A 21,696-nucleotide genomic window follows, 5' to 3' on the forward strand; every position below is an offset into this window, starting at 1 on the left:
CATTCTGCATATAGGTGTCCCATCTACTGCCTGTGTATGTGAAAATCAGTCTCATGTGGCAACTCCCAGTTCAATACTTTCCAGAACTAGAAAGTCCGCATACCAGACTTAATTAGTGTTGTGTTCAGAGGCCTGTCACTCTTAGAACTAAGAATTTGGATTAATCAGATTGTGCGGAGTATCATTCTTTGCCAAACTGAAATAAACCTTCTTCAGTGCAACACTGTCCTCCTTTCAGTCAGTCATTGGTTGGGTTATGTGATATTATGGCTCATCCTGGAAAAACTGGATTCACTTTTGTGAGTTAATATTATTTATATTAATTAATGGTGTAATCCTATGCATGTTTAGACAGGAAACAGTCCCTCAGTTCCCAGCATGCTCTATCTGTGGCTGGCTGGAGGGATGCTGGGAGTTGTAGGACTTTTTCTGTCTGAACATGCATAGGATTGTGCTCTAAATAAGTTTTAAAATATATGATTAAGAAGAATAATTTGTACAGAAATGCTCACAAAAATGGATCAAGGGTGTCCAAACTACACAACAGAGCTATACAGACAAAGCACCTGGATTTGTACAAAGGTGAATTCTTTTTAAATCTAGAATGGGTAACCTAGCTAACTTGTATTCCTCTTACTTGTCGTTCAGATTTTTTAAAAGACCCCCCCCCAAAAAAAAAAACTAACTTGCAATTCAGAGCTTGTATAGAAGATCCATTGCAGGCTAGAGAAAATTGCCTTGGGTTCTTTCTGCTTCCACAATTGGCAATGGGAAAGCCATAACTATGCCTATAAGCTTGCTATGTGCCCCCAACATATAAATTAAATGCTGAATGAACAAGAGAACTTTACAAACTAAGGATAAATGGCACTATTTGAAATTAGAACTTAATGGGCTTGTTCAGATAACATACTAAACCATGATGGTTAGTGTTTTTGAGCTAACCATGATGGCTTAGCATGATATCTGAATAGTGTTTTTCCCAGCCATGGTGTTTTATTAACCACGGACTAACCACATTCATGAACCACTTGCTGCAAGATGGCTAGTGGGCTCTACCATGGCTTAACATGATGTCTGAATGGCCTCCATGGTTAATTGACAGCTGCCACAGAGCTCTGCAGCAAGAGCGGCCAAAGAAAGAGTAGCCACCCATGCCTGAGCAGCAGATCTCTATGGTCGAGATCTGCCTAGCAGTAAATGACATGGCAACTGTGAACCTACTGATATGCCATCCCCAGCAATAGCCCACTGCACGCCAGCAGAGAAGTGAGCATACAGCTGTGACTTGTGGCCACTTGTGCCTTGGCCTGCCACCACTATGGGCACAGCCAGGCACTACCATGTTTGATGGCACCTGTTACAATGCGACTGCAGAGGCAGCATGGCCTCCAGCACTGTGCCTGCAGTGGCAGAAATGGTCGGCAGAAGTGACAGAAGCTGATTCCTGATGGCTGCCCATGTCCGTCTGTGCTGCACGGGATGCGTGAATGCACTGTTCAATGGGACAGCAGATTACAGCAGTGAGCAGCAATTATAGGACTCCAGAATGGGAAAGATAGATCTTAGACTATGTAAGTCCATGCTGCAGGACATGCCCAGGAGCTGTGTACTATGGCACAGGGGGCAGCAGGCTGCTGACTGCCAAGCACCAAAATGGCCAGCAGCACCAAGCACCAAAATGGCCGACAGTGCAAAGGCCACTGGGATGCATGGCTGCCAATCTGGAGGACTGTGGGATCCTGTGGGAGGGAGGGTGGTTAGGGAATGGTTAGTGTAACCATGTTACAGAACATAGTTTCCTGCATGTGTGGCAGTAGCACTTGCAGTGGTTGGTGGTAACTACCATGCACCATGGTTAGCCTAACCACTCTTCCCCAATGTGCATCTGAACAGAGCCATTACCTTACATATCAATAAAGCTGGTTAACACTTTTCAAAAAATATTGAAAATACCATAGCAGCACTGACTATAACGTAAGTAAAATGTTTTAGTAATTCAGGAAACAAGTTTACCATAACAAATCCAAAATGAATATTGCCAAGTTGCACAGGTCATTTTGTAAGCCAGTTTTACCCAAATGTGTCATTGCAAACCATCTAATAATTACAGCCAAACACACTGCTATTAAGTAAAAGTTCTAACGTATTACTATTAGCGCATAGGAACCTCTTCCTTGGAACTATTACAGGTATCTGTTCGAAAAGTTATTTACAGCACAATCCTATACATGTCTACTCAATAGTAAGCCCCACTGCATTCAATGGGGCTTACTCCTAGGTAAGTGAGAGTATAAGATTGCAGCCTTATTTTTATTTTGCCTTATTGGGGACTAAAGGAAAATGCACAAACATGCCAGATAAAACACAAGAATAATTAAAACCCTATCTGATCCTTCTAGCTCACTTGAATTTTATTACTCTGTTCTTTTCACTTCTAGCACACCCCATCCGTACTATTCCTATCTATCTATCTATCTATCTATCTATCTATCTATCTATCTATCTATCTATCTACATTCATAGAGTGCCTTTGAACTGAAGTCTGCTCACAGGGCTGTTTACAACAATTTAATAATACAAATTATACACACACACACACATGCACGCACGCAGAGTTAAAACAATAAACATGAAAACTACATAGAAGCAAAAGTGAAAAATCTCTGTTAAATCTCTAAATTCCCAATGGACTACTACTAGATGCTACTCTTTACTTTAAAAAGGCAGTACATCCCTGGGAAGAGTATTCCACAACTCCAGGGCCACCACAGAAAAACCCTGCTCCTAGTAGAGATGGCTACCTCATTTTCCTAAATCTGGAGCAGCAGGGCCTCACTAGTAGATCTTAAGGCCCTGGAGGAGGCCACATAGGTAAGAAAGTAGTCTGTGAGATACTCAGAACTCCAAAGAGTATACAGTAGGGATAAGCAATTTGGTGCCCTCCAAATGTTTTGGACTACATCTCCCATAATCCCTGAACATTGGCCATGCTGGTTGGATCTGATGGGAGTTGTAGTTCAAAACATGGAGGGCATCAGGTTGCCTACATCTGGTGTACAGCTTTATATATTCATGCTTTACCTTGCATTGGGCCTAGAAACAAACTTCTAACCAGTACAGATGTTTTAGAGCAAGTGTGTTTTCACCAACCTATACCTGTGAAGAGATAGACAGCATCATTCTCTACCAGATGTTGCTTCTGAACAATTTTCAAGGGCTGTGTCCCACATATCAAGTACATTGGAGTAATCTAATCTGAGATCACCAAGGCATTAAAGTAGCCAAGTTGTTTCCTAAGGGAGAGTATGATCCCCCTCAAAGGCAGGCATTTCCCCATCTAACCAGTCTGGTGACTTCCCCCTCCCCAGTCATAAGCTCCGTCTTATCAGAACTGAGCCTCATTGAGTTATTCAGCTTCATTGAGTCTACCGCTGATTTAATAGACTCATTTTGGGAAGCGACTGCATCACCTGGATCTGATGCAAATATTTGCATAGTGCTGGCATCTCACCAACGGACGACCTTCCCCAGAGATTTCATGTAGATGTTTTTAAAAAGCATGCATGGGGGATTTTTTTTTAAAAAAAAAGGATCCTGAAGGGCCTGATAGGAGAAGTCTCATGGACAGGGACCATAGTACCCCAGCACAATTTTCTGGAAACCATCCTCAAAGAAGGAGCAGGGCCACTGCAAAACTGTACCCCAAGATCCCTGCAAAGATCGGTGGTCTAGAAGGATACCATTTAAAAGCTGCTGAAATGTTGAGGAGAATCAGGACAGACACACACACACCCCTCCTGTCTTTCTCCCAGTGCTGGTCAACGGTCAAGCCAACCAAGATGATCTCAGTCCTAAAAGTCGGTCTAAACCCAGAGGGATCTAGATAATCAGCTTCCTCCAGTAGTGCCTGGGAGCTGTCCACCTGCCACTCTCTTGAACCTTTACCCCAAAATGGTAGAATAGGAACTGGCTCATAAATCATCCAAGGACAGCAGGGTCCAAAGATGGAGTTTTCAACAAGATCCAGGCCATTACTCCTTCCATCGCATTTTGGACAGATTATAATGTTAATTGCTGTATTATGCTGTGATGAAATCATATTTAAAGCATTTACTTAACTTCTGAATAGAGTTATGTATGATTTTATGAATATTAAAAATGTGCTAAATCAAAATAACCAGTGCACTACATCTTAATGTGAACAAGATCCCACTGCCCCTCCCCTGATTTTGAATGCCAGGATTCAGGTATAGAACACATAAATATGGTGTGTGTGAAAGGCACTCTGTCTATGTGCAGAGTGCCTTTCACACAGTTGAGTGACTGTCACCTCCCCAGGGCTGTGGCTCAGCGGCAGAGCACCTGCTTAGCAAGCAAAAGGTCCCAGGTTCAATTCACTGCCAGTCAGTGCTGGCAATACTGAATTAGATGGACCGGTGGCATCAGCCTGCTTCCTCCAGATCTATAATTAGGGAGCAGAGCTCTGTACCAGGTTTGAGTCTGAAACTTTTCATTTTAGAAATCTAAAACTGCAAGTACAACACCATTAACAAATTATCAGCAAAATGGGATTCAGTACTTCATTTAACCCCCAGCACTGCCAAACCAGAAAAGAGCCTGTTGGCTTCTTACCTGAAACAGTGAGGAGAAAATAACCTGCACACAAAAGGGCAGCTGCCAACTTCACCATGGTTTTGTAGTCCACTTCTCTCTTTTGGCCTGAAGCAGTAAAGGTGTTAAAGCTCTACAGTTGTGGTGGTGGTGGTGGTTTAAAAAACAAAACAAAACACTTAACAGTTAAATATGTATTTTCCCATTCAACCATGGGAACTGCAACTTCCAGTCTTGAAGATGTCCTAAATGTCTACCTCACACATGGAAAAAAAAACCATCAGAAAAGCATCAAAACCCAGTCACAGAAGTGTCCTAGATAAAGAGTAGGCAGCTGTGTTATGCAGCCACCACATCTCTCTCTCACACACAAACATCTGACTTCATTAACCTATGAACAAAAGGCATGTAGGTTGAGAAAGGGGGAAGGCCAAGCTGTTTGCAGCCAGTCAAAAGGCTTGAACTAACACTTTCCTCAACTCACCTCCCTTCTCACAGAGAAAACACCCAGCACTTAGAAATAATTATCATATGATTTTACATCCAAGCAAGGTGTGGCATAAATATGCTCTATACTAGCCCATAACAGAGGGAAATTTCTCTTACCAACATGTCGTAAAAACCCAAGAGAAGTTGTTCTCATCTTTGCCTTTCAGAGACTAAGCAGGGAGTGCAGGAGACTTTCTTGTCAGACTTCCCATCTGTTATTAAAGTTATTGAGACTCGCGTGGTCAGAATGAATGTCTAAACTATACACAAGCTACCTGTAAACAGCTGTCGAAACTCGAAACATGACCTTGGCATCTGTAGGTGTTGCAATGCACCCCGATTTAAATGTTTTTCTAATGCAAATTCTTAAAAAATAGTTATTGAATAGTAAGATTCGCTGGCTGAACAAAAAGATCGTGAGGATACCAGCATATCATCTATTAAAGCACAAAACATTGAACTAGCATTACTGGAAACACGGTAACAATGTTAGTTTGTTATAAACTAACATTGTTACCCTGTTTCCAGTAACCAGGCCTTTCCTGGAGACTTCTGCCTGGCAGACTGCCAGTCCCTGCAGGACCAGGCCCCCAGGTACTGAGCCAGCTGTGCTGCTCCACCTGCCCTCCCTGGAGGGGCTACATAAGCTGGCTGGCTGAGGTGGCCTGGGAGAGCCAGGGCCTGCAGGAGAGGCCACCACCATCACCAGGGAAGAGGCGCTGCCGCTGCCGCCGCCGCCGCCTGGCCTTCCCTGTGGACTCTGGCCTGGCATTATTTTTAAGGGGATTTTTAATCGTTTTGTGTGTGTGTGTGTGTGTGTGTGTGTGTGTGTTTTCCTGGGGGATTTTGTTGTGGTTTTAGGGGTGGGTAGCCTGCCTAATAGGCGGGAGCGAGGGGGCATGTGTCCACCTGATGGAAGCAGTGGGGGGAGTGTTGGGGGCCAGAAGATATCGAGGCTGGGTGGCAGGTGCTGGCGGAGCGCTAGGGGCAGGCCATGCCAGGTAAGGGGAACAAGGGGGAGATGTGTAATATATGTCCCCTGCTCCGGGCCTGTCCAGAGCCAAAGGATGGCTGGGGGAGGCATGACCCCATCTTCTGGCCTTCGTTTGCTGCTCTGCAATGCCAGGTCTGTTACCCAGAAAACCTCCCTCATCCATGACATGATCCTGGATGAGGGTGCAGACCTGGCATGTATTACGGAGACCTGGCTGGCCGAGGCTGCTGCTCCAACCCTTGCAGCCATGTGTCCAGCCGGATTTTCATATGCACAGCAGCTGAGGGCTGGGGATCGGGGAGGGGGAGTGGCTGTTATCTACCGAGAGTCCTTGGTCTTCACCAGACCCCCTCTCCGGGAGACCAAGGTTGCTGAGTGCATGTACTGGAGGTTGGGCCCGAAGGGCAGTCTGGGGATTCTGCTCGTGTACCGTCCAGCCCGCTGCACGACTGACTCCCTGGCCGAGGTGCTTGAGGTGGTCTCTGATGTGCGTGTACAGTCCCCTAACTTACTGGTGTTGGGGGTCTTCAACGTACATTCGGAGGCCATCCTCGCAGGAGCACCTCGGGACTTCAGGGAGACCATGGCCTCCTGGGAGCTGCACCATATTCTAACTGGGCCCACCCATGTAGCCGGTCATGCACTAGACCTTGTGTTTGTTTCTGGAGAAATGGGGAGTGATCTGGAAGTCGGGGGTATATCCACCACCCCCTTGTCATGGTCAGGTCACTATCTGGTGATGTTGGACTTCTCGGTTCCACAACCCCTCCGCAGGGGTGGAGGACCCATTACAATGGTCCGCCCCAGGCGTCTTATGGATCCAAATGGATTCCTGAACGCGCTTGGGGATTCTCTGGGGCATGCCAACGGCCACTCGGTCGAGACCCTGGTGGGTGGGTGGAATGCCGCAATCACTGGGGCATTAGATCAGGTGGCTCCGAAACGCCCTCTCCCCCTGAACAGGGCTCAGACTGCACCATGGTTCAATCCACGGTTACGAGCTCTGAAACAGGAGGTGAGATGGCTAGAGCGCCAGTGGCGGAAGTCTCGCTCCAAAGACGATCAGACACAGGCTACAGCTGTATCTTCAGCCTATCACGTGGCGGTGAAGGCAGCAAAAAAGGAATATTATGCTGCCTCCATCGTGTCTGCAGAGTGCTGTCCCAGGAGGCTGTTCCAAGTGGTCCGGAGCCTGGTCGGTCCTGTGGCTCCGGAACCACTGGAGCATTCTAAGGCCTCCTGTGAGGCCTTGACAAGGCACTTTGCAGATAAAATTGATCAGATTAGGTGTGTTACTTTGCACGCTGTGGATACAGTTAGTGAGCAAGAGGCGGCCTGTGGCAAACCGGTTTTGTGCGATCGGTTCCAGCTTCTTCCTTCTGATGAAGTGGACAAGGTGCTTTCATCTGTAAGGCTGACCACCTGCTTACTTGATCCTTGCCCATCTTGGCTCATTATGAGCTGCAGAGAGAGACTGGGTGAGGGGATCAGGGTGGTGGTGAATGCCTCCCTTGAGGAGGGAGTGATGCCATCAGCCCTCAAGGAGGCAGTGATAAGACCGGTCTTAAAGAAGCCCTCCTTGGATCCTCAAGTTTTGAACAACTTTCGCCCCGTCTCAAATCTGCCATTTTGGGGCAAGGTGATTGAGCGGGTGGTGGCGGTGCAGTTGAAGGCACACTTGGAAGAAACTGATTATCTAGACCCATTTCAGTCAGGCTTCAGGCCTGGGCATGGGACAGAAACGGCCTTGGTCGCCTTGGTAGATATGAGGAGGGCTCTGGATAGGGGTGAATGCTCCTTCCTTATTCTCCTCGACCTCTCAGTGGCTTTCGATACCGTTGACCATGGTATCCTCCTGGACTGCCTGGAGGGGTTGGGCATTGGGGACACTGTATTGCGGTGGTTCCGGTCCTTCCTCTCCAGCAGGTACCAGAGGGTAGCACTGGGAGAGGAGGTTTCGGGCCCGTCGCCACTTACTTGTGGGGTGCCACAGGGCTTCATCCTCTCCCTGATGCTATTTAACATCTATGTGAAGCCGCTGGGGGCTATCATCAGGAGGTTTGGGGTGCAGTGTCATCAATATGCGGATGACACGCAGCTCTACCTCTCATTCAAATCTTCACCAAAGTTGGCAGTAGAATCCCTGTCCAAATGTCTGGAGGTGGCAAGTGGCTGGATGGGGAGGAATAGGCTGAAGCTGAACCCTGACAAGACCGAGGTACTTTTGGTGGGAGACAACAGGAGGCTGGGGGATGTTGACCTGGTGTTGAATGGGGTACGGCTACCCTTGAAAGACCAGGTCTGCAGCCTGGGGGTCATTTTGGACTCCCAGCTGTCCATGGAGGCTCAGGTGTCAGCTGTGAGCCGGACAGCGCTGTATCAACTCCATCTGATACGGCGGCTGCGCCCCTTCCTTCCCGACCATCTGCTCCCATCGGTAGTACATGCCCTGGTCTCCTCTCGTTTAGACTACTGTAATGCGCTCTACGTAGGATTACCCTTGAAGACAGTTCGGAAACTGCAGCTGGTACAGAACGCGGCGGCTCGCTGATTAAAGGCAGCCGCCGGCGAGATCACATCACTCCAGTGCTGAAGGAGTTGCACTGGTTACCAGTTGTTTTCCGGGCCAAATTCAAGGTGTTGGTTTTGACCTTTAAAACTCTATATGGTTCCAGACCAGCCTATCTTAAGGAGCGCCTCCAGCAGCACCATACAGGCTGCTTAACAAGATCAGCCTCGGATGGCCTTCTCTCTGTCCCATCAGCCAGGACAGCTAGACTGGTGGGGACGAGGGAGAGGGCCTTTTCTGTGGTGGCCCCCACTCTGTGGAACTCCCTCCCTAGGGAACTCCATCATGCCCCCTCTTTAATGAGCTTCCGTCATGCATTAAAAACGTTGTTCAGGCAGGCATTTGGGGTGGGTTAGGGTATTTTAGAAAATGTTTTTATTGTAGAATTTTATTGTTTGAAATTGTTTTTATTGTATGTTGTACATTGCCCAGAGTGGCTGGGTGACCAGCCAGATGGGCGATTAATAAATTTAATAATAAATAATAAATAAATAAATAAAATATATATTTACAGCCAATCCTCTGTCATTGAGAGCTATTTCCTCAAAGTATGGCAATTCACACCAATATATTATTCTGCCTTCACAGCTTTAAGCATGTTTGCATTTTGAACATTTGAAACTGAGAAACATGATAGCAAAAAAGGAGGATGGGGGAAAGGTCCCTGTTATAGTTTATCCCTTCATTTCATTGAATATAGGTAGCCCTTAATGTAGCTGGTCTTCCCCTTGAGATGATGCTGATCTATTTAAAAGCTCCATAGTGCTGAACATATGGCCACTGGGCCCCCAGTCTATTTTATTACATTTCTTATGTGTATATCCTACCTTTCCTTCAAGGAGCTCAAGTTGGAATACAAGGCTCTCCTCCCTCCATTTTATCCTGAACAACAACCCTGTGAAATAGGCTAGGCTGGGAGACACCCAGTGAACTTCATGTCATGGCTACTAGTCATGAAGGCTGTATGAAACCTTCAGGATTAGACACAGTGAGATGGGAGACCCATTCCTGCTCCATCCAACTAGCTTGTTTCTCTTCTCTGAAGAAGTGTGTCTATAACCATCTCTACACCAGCCTAAAATCTTGCATTTAAAATGAGGTTTTCTGCTTCCGTTTTCAATGCAGTATCACTACGGATTCCCTTTATGCACATGTCTCCCCCCCCTTATCTGAATCTTCCATATGTTTAATTATACAGCCGCTAGATGGCGCTGTGGACTAACCCCTCTTATTGTGGGCTTTCCTCTTTTCAGGAGGGAATTCAAGCAGAACTCAAGTGCTGTAATTTGATAGCTCATTATCTGATCTTTAAAAAAATGGAAAGAAGTCATTTAGTGCGGAAGATGCCCTGGAGGTTCACCCCATCATCTAAGGGGCCTGCAAATTTCCGTGAGTAACCAATCTCAATAGCAGAATAAAAGCTCTGTGTGAAAAAGCCCTGTGATTCACCTGACCATGGAAGAAAACAGTGGCTGTATGGACAGATCCCACTCAATAAGAAATGTATAAATCCCAGCTGAGTTTTTTGGGCTTCAAGAATTAATTTATATGGGTTGTGGTCCCTGAAACTTCTTTCAAGCCAAATAACATAAAATGGTAGCTTAAGACATATATGTATTGCTTAAACAATTAAATAACAAAACTTTGTAATGATAAAAAAACAAGCAAAACGTGTTACTACATGCAATGCAATTAGGAGGATTAGAAGCATAAAAGAAATAGCGCCTAGCATATTCTTAGTATTCCATTCCTCTGACAACAAAACAGTCATCAAGATCTTGTAGTTACCTATCTGGCAAGCATGGTTTGCAGAGCTTAGGTAATCATATTTGCTAGGCTTCTCATTCTCCCAGGATCTCTCATGGCAATCAGATCAAACCTTTGCTTTCGATAACCCTTAAGTTGATAACTTCAGCCTAAGTTCATCTAACCTTAATTGGGCTCTAGTTCTTTTATCTTAAACACACATCTGTGCACCTTGACTTTTTGGACTTAGTCATAGCTTCTACTCATGACCTCAGGAGGGCCCTAAATGCAGCCAGATTTACTGGTGACCCTAGAAGCACCCTTGTGAAGGTTTATTTCTCCATGAGGTAATGAGCTGTTTCCATCCAAGAATTAACCAACTCACTTGTGGCAAGCATTTTTGCCTCCTTTCCAAGAATACTTTCCAGTACTCACAACACATGCAGAACTAATGACATCTATTACTAATCACTTACAGTTAGCATACATAGGTTATTATGAACAGCACTCTTATGAAATACAATGAATTCTTATCAACAATCATGTTACAGTCATATTCTGTGACATCCCCCTTGATAAGATTTATTGTATTCATAACATATTAGAAAGCATTACAATATCAAGATTTTATAAGATTAGTCTAGCGTACTTTTAAAAAACATTACTAGATGATAGTGTAGCCAAATTCTATTGCTGATCAACACTGAAGGAGAAAAAATCTTCTTGGGGCAGATTTTGCTTCAAAATCCATAGAAATTGGGAATTATAAAATGGTGGCACAAATTCTTCCAGAAGACTTATTCATAAGGCACCTGGCGTTTTGAATGGTAGAAACACTATCTTTCCATACAGATCTGGGAGGAGTCTACATGGAAAAAGAATGAGAAGAGCTTCCAGTATTATTCAGATTGTCATGAAATCGCTTTTGGTCCGTCCCAGGCATACAAAGCAAAAAGTGCAGTGTAAACACTACCTTAAAACCTGCTTTTCACAGGTCAAACTGCACTTTAATCTGCCTTACTTTGCAGTTGGATGGGTGGAGTCCCACTAGTAGAAGTAAACCTTATCAACCCCATAGATGCTGCTCAGCCGGTGAGAGAGGCTTGCTCCCGCCTCTTTCCATGCTCCACTGCTCAGGGTAGTTTAATGGAAGAGATGAGTAATGTTGGATACTTTACCCTACACTTCTCACCCTCGCATCCACCGACTGTGAACCACCAATATTGAAGCCCAGGGATGGACCAACTGGCGGGCAGACAGGTGCCTAGGTCCCGCACTGGAATTACCTCCCTCTGCTAGTACTCTCAAGTCAGCAGCAACAGCTACTGTTGCTGCTGCCTTTGCTTCCTGACACAAACTAAGCCTCCTCCTCCTCCCCAAAAACACACAGGAAAATCACACACACAGGGGACTGTTCCGAAGGGGAGAGAGATGTGAATCAGCAGCTGCTATCTGTGAATTGAGAAAGCAAACTGCTGTGTTCTGCTGAAGGCCAACCCTGCGCGATTCCTTGATCAGGGAGGTTTGTTCCCAGCCCTGTCCACGCTCCCTTGCTGTACCAGCTTCCCTTTCTCCTTCCCTTCTGGGTATTCCTCGGTATTCTCCTTCTCTTCTGGGTAGGTGTATCGTTCCTGCGAAGTTACAGGTGTATCACGACTGCAAAATACCGAGTCTGGCCATCCTCTCTCCTTCCTTTTGGGTATTCCTTAGCTGTAGGTGTATCGCACCACTGCGAAGTTGTAGGTGTATTTCAATAATGTGTCTGCAAAATACCGCAGGTGCAGGCTTTTGCTACCGGCTGCTCTTTCTCCTTCACCTCTGTGTATTCTTTATTGTTCACTATATATAAACAGGCTACTTCATTATTGTGAATGAAACAGTGCTACTGCTATTATGAATGGGAAAAGGAGGCCACTGATTGTGAATGGAGCCCTACTGCAACTGAGGAAAAAGAGGGAATTGGGGAGGGCAGCCCCACCCCTTGACCACGTCACTTGCAGGTCACAGAGGCACGCCCAGGATTTAATGTGGAGGAATGGAGCACACTGCTGTGGAACCACTCTGGCACCACATTGAAGAAAAGGATTTTCCGAAAATGCGCATTTTCAGGATGGATACAGCAGGATAGCAGTGGATTGGCAACAGCGTCGTCTGTTGCAAATGAGCCCAATGCACTCTACCACCGCATTAAATCGGCTGTGTAGATTGGCCCCTGGAGTCTTTAAAAATGCAGCAAGTTAACGAGGTCATCAAGGATCTTCTTGTGGTCGACTAGCTGACTATTAGACACCTTCTCTCTGGAATTATCTGTTGAAATGGGCTCAGGATCTCCAAGAGGCTGTTGGCTCTTCTCTTGAACTTCCACTAAGTCAGCAAAATCAGCTATGAAGAGATCACTCCAGTCTCTGGGGTTGAAGCTTGAAGGACCAAGAATAGATAATTGAGGGCTCATGTATTCCAGCAAACATTGTCACAGGTTCCCTTCTGATGCTGTGCTTGTAGGCTGATTTTGGAAATTTGATCTTAGTCTTGCAGATGCTGCAATAAAATACTGGAAAACACTTTTTGTGAAAACTTCAAAACAAAAACTGCCATGGTTTTGAGAACACATTAAGACTTCTATGCCGTATTCTATAGACGTTCTTCTTTATTCTTTGTAGTTAAGGATCTTCTTTTGGTCTTGCCATTATTATTTCTAGCAACAACTTAAATATCTATAGAACTTGTATTAAAACTAAAAAGTTCAGCGTTTCTAAACTTTTCACTCTCTTCCTAGGCAATGTTCATGGCTTTTCTGATAATAGTTTACAGTGCTTTGGGTTTTACTCTAGTGTCTCATCAGTTCAGTAATACACTTTAGAAAGCTAGGGTCAGTTGCAAGGAAGTGATGGCGCACATAAGGGAGGGCACGCAAAACACAATTACAACAGATTGCTGTTTTGTTGGTTCTTCCAGTAACAAGCTGGTCACTTACATTATTCTTTTAAATTAAAATAACTTCAGACTATACACAAAATACATGAAGAGAAATACTGCATTGCTTCCTTGAAATATATTTCTAAGACCCGTGCTCTTTAATACACAACTGAGTGTATGAAACATTGTGTTTCATGTATTCATAACACAAAATGTAGTATTTGCTTAAAAAAAAACTTTTTGTAAGGATATATCAGTCTCTGTCATGAGAGCTGCACACTGCAATACAGTCTTTTTGGTGATTTTAAAATACCTAACCGATGTTTCCAAATAGGTTGTTTTAAATCTAACGGATTTAATTCACTGTACTTCTATGATTTGTCACAGAAGTAGTGGACAGACCGGTTTGTATGATTTTGAAGGAAGAGACCACTACATCCTTTTGCAGAAAAAATGGTCTTCTTTAACTCATGAAGTTCTTATCTGCATTGACCAGTCTGTGTATTTCTTCTTTTGCCATGTACAGTAACTTTCCGACAAGTACTTTTTTCTGGAAAATTACCTTGTAACCTCCAGCCCATTTCTTTATTATTATATCCTGCGTTTCAGACCATTTTATTTATTCAGGCAAATAATTGTGATCCCAATATGCTTTATTCAGGGATTCAGGTCCAGTAGTCTATAGTCTACTTCCCCACATCTGAGAGCAGAATAGAGGTATTTAAAACCTCTATTATCTTATTGTTCAACAACGCGCTACTAATCAGAGGAGTAAAGGTGTGGACCTGTAAGGATAAGACTGGATCTTTTTATTAAAAATAATAACAACAATCATCAATGGCTGAGGAGCCAATAGTAGTATATTTTGAAATGCTATTATATAATTGGACATGATTAAAATTTAAAAGTAGTCTGAAAAAACTTCTATGCCTGTTAAAAACTTTAGGTGTCAAAACGAGGCACAAAAAAACGCTTTTTTTGAAGTAAAAATGTTTGCATTATGATTCACCAAGCTTGCAAAAATCACGAGGATAGTTATTTTAGAATCATTTTCAATTTTTTGGTGTTCTTCCACCATAAAGGGGTTGTAAGTATTTTGATTTCTTTGAATTTGTGGAGGATCCTGTAGCAACTCAAGATTGCAAGGCTGGAAGAATAAACCTGGAGGGTGCTGGTTTGGCTTTGTCAGCTGGAATTTTGTGTGACTGTTTCCTTCCCTATAATGGAGAAAGGATAATCTAGGGATGTACGAAACGGCTTACCTGTTTCATTTCGGGACATCCGCGGTGGGGTGCAGGTGCTCCGTCCCTCCCCCTGAAATCCTTGCCGGCTGGCTCCGCTCCACAGCGACTCTGCGGAGCCGCCAGCTGGGGCCGCCCGCAGCGACATCCGGCCGCTGCTGGGCTGCGCAGGGACGCAAATGGCGGCGAAAAAGAGGAACGTAAATGGTGGCCGCCGTAGCTGCTGCTATTTGCGTTCCCTTTTTTTGCCATGATAGGCTACGTAAATATTTACGTAGCCTATCACGGCCAAAAAAAGGGAACGCAAATGGCAGCACCTACGGCAGCCACCATATGCGTCCCTTTTTCTCGTGATAGGCTACATAAATATTTACGTAGCCTATCATGGCCTCTGCAGGGACGCAAATGGCGTCCCTGCATTAGCCGTGATAGGCTACGTAAGTCTTTACGTAGCCTATCATGGAGAAAAATCGTGAAGCTAATGGCGGCCACAGACGCAGCTGCCATTCGCAAAGCAGCATGAACGGCACCAGGTAGGTGCTCCATTTCGCGCGCCTTTCGCAGGGTGGTGGGGCGGGGGGGCTTCGTTCCGCCATGGATTCCGGGGGTCAAATGCATGGGCATTCGGCCTCACTGAGATCCGTGGCGGAATTCTCCACCATCCCTAGGATAATCCTGAGCCTGATACTGTACGCACCTGACTGATATAAGGATAGAATGGAACCCTGTAGCAGTAATGTTTACAGCATCTGTTCTCTTGGTTTAGGCTTCCAACCTGGAGAAGGAGAAAAAATAATTAGTTCTAGTTAGTCCATGTAGGATCTGGCACATTTCTTTCATTAATGTTGTGATTTTGTCTCTCTCTAGAGAGGAGATTAAGGGCATTAATGCAGCAAATTGAGCATGCATATTTTTGCCTAAAAACAACAATAATAAAGATGCTGTGTTTTTGAGAGGAATAGTTGAAATGCTGTTGATCTTTCAAGGAGCATTTTCAGCAAGCCTAGTCCTTAATTTGACAAACATTTTTATACTTATTGTTGCCATCTGTTTAGAGAACATCATCTTGATATGGGCTATTTAGAATTATACATGGTTTATACAGAAATAAAGAACTTTCTTATATTATATCCCACATCGGTTGACCCTGCTGCTCTTCAAGATCCTGAAGGAGCAAAGGTTTGGTTTTTTTTTTTAATATTCACATCTCATCTCTCTGGCCAGCTGAGGTTTACAAAAAAAAGAAAAAGAAATAAAGTATTAGTAATACATTATAAATCAAAACCTATTAAAACATATTTTTTTTAAAGAGAAGACTAAGTCAACTTGTTTTTTCATTGTTGGCCACTAAATGTCCATGCAAATGGATGGGCCTTGCACTTTTTATAGAAGAGGAATAAGCAACACATGGACCCCATGACTTTTGCGCCCCCCCCATGTGCTATGGTGGTGTTGGGAACAGCAAAAAAGGGTAGTTTTAAGTAAAATTGCCTTTTTTGCTATCGTACTGCCTAATTTTAGTGATGCAGCCCCTAGTCCGGAGAAGGGAAAATATGGCCACAGGTTGCCCACCCTACTCTAGAAAAACAGGACACACCTTAACAGGCCTCTCCCAGAAAGCCATTCTGAAGGCTCAGGTCCACTATTATATAACAGACTAAAGCTGTAGTTATTCACCTTGATAGGAGATGGCATTTGAGCTGGGCTCACACTGAAGAGCATGATATGGTGAGCTACGTATGGAGGTGGGGGATGGTATTCTGCAGATATTGGGGACTAAGCCCATGTATGAAAAATATGGCCCATATTACTGAGATTTGTTATCTGATTTGGAAACTATCAGTGGGGCATAGCTGCTGTCATGTGCTAGGAAGTCTGTTGGGAGTGCCTAGTGAAGTCACAGAACTGGGCAGCTGTCTGAGGAGGTGGGCAGGATTTCAAGAGGTCAGGATACAGGGCTTCGGTTCCAATCCATTTTTGGTGAGTAGCAACACATCAAGCAGGATTCATGGTGCTCCCCTGCCCCGGGAGGGACACACATTTGTCCATGGGGGGAGGCAGGGAGAGAAGAATCAACAAGTGGCATGGGTGCTGGCACTGAGTCATTCTGGGCCCTGTTTGTTGAAAGTACCATCTGCGCAAGGCTCTTTCACCGGGCTGGCCAGCCTGGTGTTGGTTGACTTGCAGAGGGTGTGGGGACAGGGAGAGAAGAGGGAGAAAGAGGCCAGGCACAAGCTGGTATGGAGAGTGCTTTGCTCTGGTAGAACAGAGCAAAGCACTCTCCAGAGCAAATAAGGCTCCTCAATCTGGGTGGAGGCCAGTGTGAGTTGCATCCAGAGCTGTGCTCATTGTAAATATTTATAGCACCTGTGCCTACATTGCATGATTGAAGAGAGATTGCAGAATTTGGTATAAGTCAGCACATTACTTTTTATCATAGCGTACACAAGGCCCTGCTTAAGGTTGTAGTGAAAGTGTGTTTCCTTGGTTGGCAGCTATTTTTTTCCCCTATCGAGGCAAAGCTTTGAATTGAACCAAGACCAAGGGGGCCAGCAACATTGGCTCTGCCCTCTACCTCAGTCCTGCTCAGTGACCAAGGACAGGCCATGGTTCTTTAAACCCTTCCAGTCACCACAACGAGAGTGACAACCAAGGCTTTCACTGCCCATCTCTCAGGTACTCATTAACAGATTAGCAAAATGGCACCGACTTCCTCAGCTGCTCATCCCATCTGTGACTCAAATAGAAGTCCCAGAGCATGGTCAGAAGGCACATGATGCGGCAAACTGGCTGAAGTTTTGCAAGTCTGTCTGAATGATGATGATCTGGGAACCCTACATACGCCACCTTGACCTCCCATAGAAGAGTTGTGGGATATAAACAAAATTGACTGAGGTGAACAACTGAGGTGCATAAAACAAGAATTCTATTGCTTATAAGTACTGCTCATGCACCTTGGCTTGAATGGAGAAAAGCAGGTAGAAGTGTGTGTATTTGCATTCCTTGCAATTGAAGGCTTTGCTGGAGGCTATATCAAGCCCCATTGCCTACTCCTAGCTTAGGTTAGGGATGTACGGACTATGTAAAATCTGCCCCATCTGTGTTTCGCGGATTGTCTGGTGCCTTTGGTTCCATCATCCACTCACAGATGGATGCGATTCTTTTTCGTCATGTGGAAAAATATAAAAATAATTACGTAAGAAGTTTTGTAAACATTCACACAATTTATCTTAGTATGTAACATTTAGGGTATTGTCCTTCATTCCGTTCAACTTTTCCTCAGCAGAAATCTGCGTATTTTCCTACGAATAAATGTGTACATTTCAGGAAAGTAACAAAACATCTGAAAGTCCATGGACTCCACGTGACCTGAAGGGGTTGCTCTGCAGCGGATTCCACAGGTCGGTTTCTTAGAAATCTGAGCTTATTTTAGCCCGTCTCAAACTTCTCCAGCATCCCTAGCTTAGGTACATCCTTTCAAAAGAAGTCGAAACACCATCTGATTTAAGGAACAAAGCAAATGGATAGTCATAGTCCACAAGCTTCCAATTATACTTGTGGATTATCAATTAAAAATTCACTTCTAAAAAACACTCTTCTTTGTTTTGGCTAGAGTTGAACTATTCCCTTAAAAACTTACACACCAACAAATTATTTTAGTTTTGTTTATTAAAAAAAATCACAATTAGGTCTTAATTACCAAATTCTTAGAGGTTCTCGCAATCTAAGGAGTCATAATTGTAGCTGAAAACTGAACACACCCAAATAGCTTTTGATATATTTTATGTTGATTTACCATGTAATGTACACAAAGCACTATTGGGATGAACTATGACAATGTTTCACATTATAGAGATGAATGGCCTGATCGCACACATTTCTTCAGAAGCAAAGGACTGGATGTGCCTGATCTCGTCTGATCTTGGAAGCTAAGCAGGGTCAGCCCTGGTTAGTACTTGGATGGAAGACAGCCTGGGAATCACGGTTCCTGCATTGAGCAGGGGGTTGGACTCGATGGTCTTGTAGGCCCCTTCCAACCCTATGGTTCTATGATCTATGTCTCACTGAGTCTAATGGAGTTTACTTCCAAGTACACATAAAAGAGTTCAGCCAATCCTACACACTTACTTGGAAGTAAGCTGTACTGAAATTTCGGAACCTTCTTCCAAGTAAAATATGCATACACTGAGCGATTGGGCCCAAATTCAGAACGATTTATTACCTTTGTGACAAAATATGAATGAGTGTGTTTTGGGATAAGCCCCTATTTTTAAGGAATAACACGGAAACGTTTTCAGGAATCAGCAGCAGTCAAATATTTAAGTTTAGCATTGCTTCTAGTTTACACAATGAGTATCATATAAAAAGCATTACCACTCAGTAAAAGCAATTTGCAATCATCTGTCTCACACATACACCTTGCTTCAAAATGCAATATTCTTATTAAGGGCTCAGTCCTATGCATGTTTACAGACAGGAAAAAGTCCTACAACTCCCAGCGTGGGTGAGAAATGCTAGAACTGTAGCACTTTTTTCTCTCTAAACATGCTTAGGACCCAAATTTATTAAGACACGCATTTGGTGCAGAACATACGTCTATCTCAGTTGATAATGTGTTGGAAAACTGACCTTTTGTTTACTGTATGCACTATGAGGGGGGCACATTTAAAGATCTATGCATCAGTAGATCTTTAAATGTGATTTAAAGATCTACGTAGCTAGCTTTCATCAAGTTTAAATAGGAAATTGCCACTGAATATTGTTTTGCTCTAGAAGGCCAAGCATACGGAAATCCCTCTTGTGATAACTGGTTAAATTTAAATTGGCACAATGGTTAGCTAAAAACTATGAGTTACCAAAAAGTAACACTTTGGATTTAACATTTCATGATGTAGGCAGTTTCTTATTTGTTGTCAGTTACTACAAATTTTAGGCCACAATTTTAAAACTGAAAGCATAGAAACAGGGATTGTTCCATCCAATAAACTGTTCTATCTAAAGAATTGTTAAGCATTGTTCCATCTAATGAAAATAGTCCATTTACATGCTCCCAATGGCCATTATCAAGGCCTTTCTCTCCATTAAATATGAATCAATATGAAGTGCACATTGTTCGGATCAATTATTTGCTTGCTGCAGGTTTTCTTAATGGCACTTTAAGGTGTAATGCTTAAGGCATCTGCAGCTGGACAAATAAGCCTTATTATCAGAAATGTATCATCTATTTGTTGAAAAATATAGCTAAGTAGTCACAAGAATGTTAACTTTTTGGGAAAACAAAACAAAGAGCTGATAAGGCACTTGTGAATAATGAAGAGGCAATCCCATAGTCAGAGGCACATGCCATCACGCAGTTTTAACTGATAATTAACCTTAACCCTAAATTAATTTTGGTATTCTAGTATAACGCAATTCAGGTTCAGAAATTGTGGTTGGGTATCTGTGAGCCAGTTTATACAATTGCATAGGCATGGCTTTACTGCCAGAAGGAATCTGGGGGAGGGGGGAGGACGAAGACAGACTGTATTTCAATTGCCATATCTAGATTTTAATCCAATGGAGTAATTACATATTTTGCATTCAACAGACCCTAAGTGCAACATGTACTAGAAAGGATTTTTCTTAGAAAATCAGTTTCAAGTGAGAATTATTAAGGCAACATGTATTATACCTTCACTTCGAAAGTATGGTATAGAAAGGCAAAGGTACAATGTTCCTTCAAAATCAAAAAGGCCATTAGACTTGAATTATTTCCTGGAAGGCAAACATGTGTATATAAGAGCCGATACCCAATATTCTAAATGTAACCAAAAAAACAGAAGCCAGGATACAGCTATGCAGATGGAAACAGAGTTGATTCTTAGTAGCTGGGTTCACCAAGGACAAAGTTAAGCTCCCATGCCAGTGAATGCAAAACCTGACTTCTTTCCCATATATATGGATGGCTGCACTATACTCCTATGGGGAAAAAGTAAAATGCTCCACTTCAGGGCACTGATATGTGAGGGCAAACATGCACTCCATCCCCAACAACTGAGTAGCCTGACCCTTACTATAAGGACCCTGCAAAAGAGTGTGATGTGTAACTCGTATGCAAAGATGCACTGCACGTCTCTGTGGTCCATACTCCCCCAGTACCCAGCCTGCCAAAAGGCATTTTGCTAGTATATACACTAACATCTCCCCCAACCTTAAGGTTCTTGCCACAAGGCAAAAAACAAGACTTCAGAGAAAGGCAACCATTTTCAACAAAAATATGCTTTAAAGTGAATAATCTGCCAGAGCACAACTTTTGAGTTTCCAACGGCAAACCACAGGTACAACTACTGGGATTCATTAAAACATCCTTCTTCCTTTCAAAAGATGTTTCAACAGGACTGTTTTAACTCTACTTTGCAACTCATTTCTTCTTCTTGAAATGTATATTCAGGGAAATATGCAGGTTCTCTATCCAGTTTCTGGTCTTCTCTTCATCTTAATGTTCACTACTGTTTCTGCAGAAGTGTACGTTGAACTAAAAGGGAGGAAAAGAAACTGATTAATAGCTATATACTCTCCTATTATAAATACCTCAAGAGAGTAAAAAATACAGGCTGCTGCTCAAACTGCTTATAGTTCAGTCTCATAAGTCCCAATGTGTTCAATGGAACTAACTTCCTTGTAGGCAGAAATCCCTTCCTCCCTAGTAAGTACAGATCCCCTTTCCTTTCCAAAGAGTTTCAGCTAGTTAGGTGCAGGCTGTCTGAAGTTGAAGGGCTTTGGAGAAAACTATGTTTTGAGAATGCTGACAGGCAGAACTTTGCTTCAGCACTCAGAGCTCAATCTGTTGAGTTATGACTTTTTATTCCACCATTCCTCTGAAGAGCTCATGGTGACATACACGGCATTCCTAACCTGTTATTTTCACAGGAAACCTATGTGGTAGGCTAGCTGAAAGATAATGTTGACTGGCCCATTCTCATAAGCAGCTTGTTTCTCAACCAGGATTTGAACCCATGTCTCCTAGGTTTAACTCCAACAGTCTTGTCACTATATCACCACCTCTTCCATGAGCACTAATCCACACATGGAGAGCCTAACGAAAAGGCTGCCCCACTCCCATTCCCCATATTGAAATGAATGGACCA

At 43.7% G+C, this 21,696-nt stretch overlaps 1 protein-coding gene across 1 annotated transcript in view; it reads right to left on the bottom strand.

Annotated features, from left to right (window-relative positions):
* Positions 1–8,779: 8,779 nt before the first annotated feature.
* LOC146350115 (CD99 antigen-like) overlaps positions 8,780–21,696 on the bottom strand; it is a 53,960-nt gene continuing 41,043 nt past the window's right edge. The window contains exon 11 of the mRNA XM_084844274.1: positions 8,780–21,083. Coding sequence (XP_084700400.1) covers positions 21,055–21,083 — 29 coding nt within the window. The 3' untranslated portion in view covers positions 8,780–21,054. The remainder of the gene's footprint in view (positions 21,084–21,696) is intronic.

Source organism: Heloderma suspectum, chromosome 3, assembly GCF_057233095.1.
Source record: "Heloderma suspectum isolate Gila_16-S chromosome 3, 16-S_ref, whole genome shotgun sequence".
Taxonomy (NCBI): Eukaryota; Metazoa; Chordata; class Lepidosauria; order Squamata; family Helodermatidae; genus Heloderma; species Heloderma suspectum.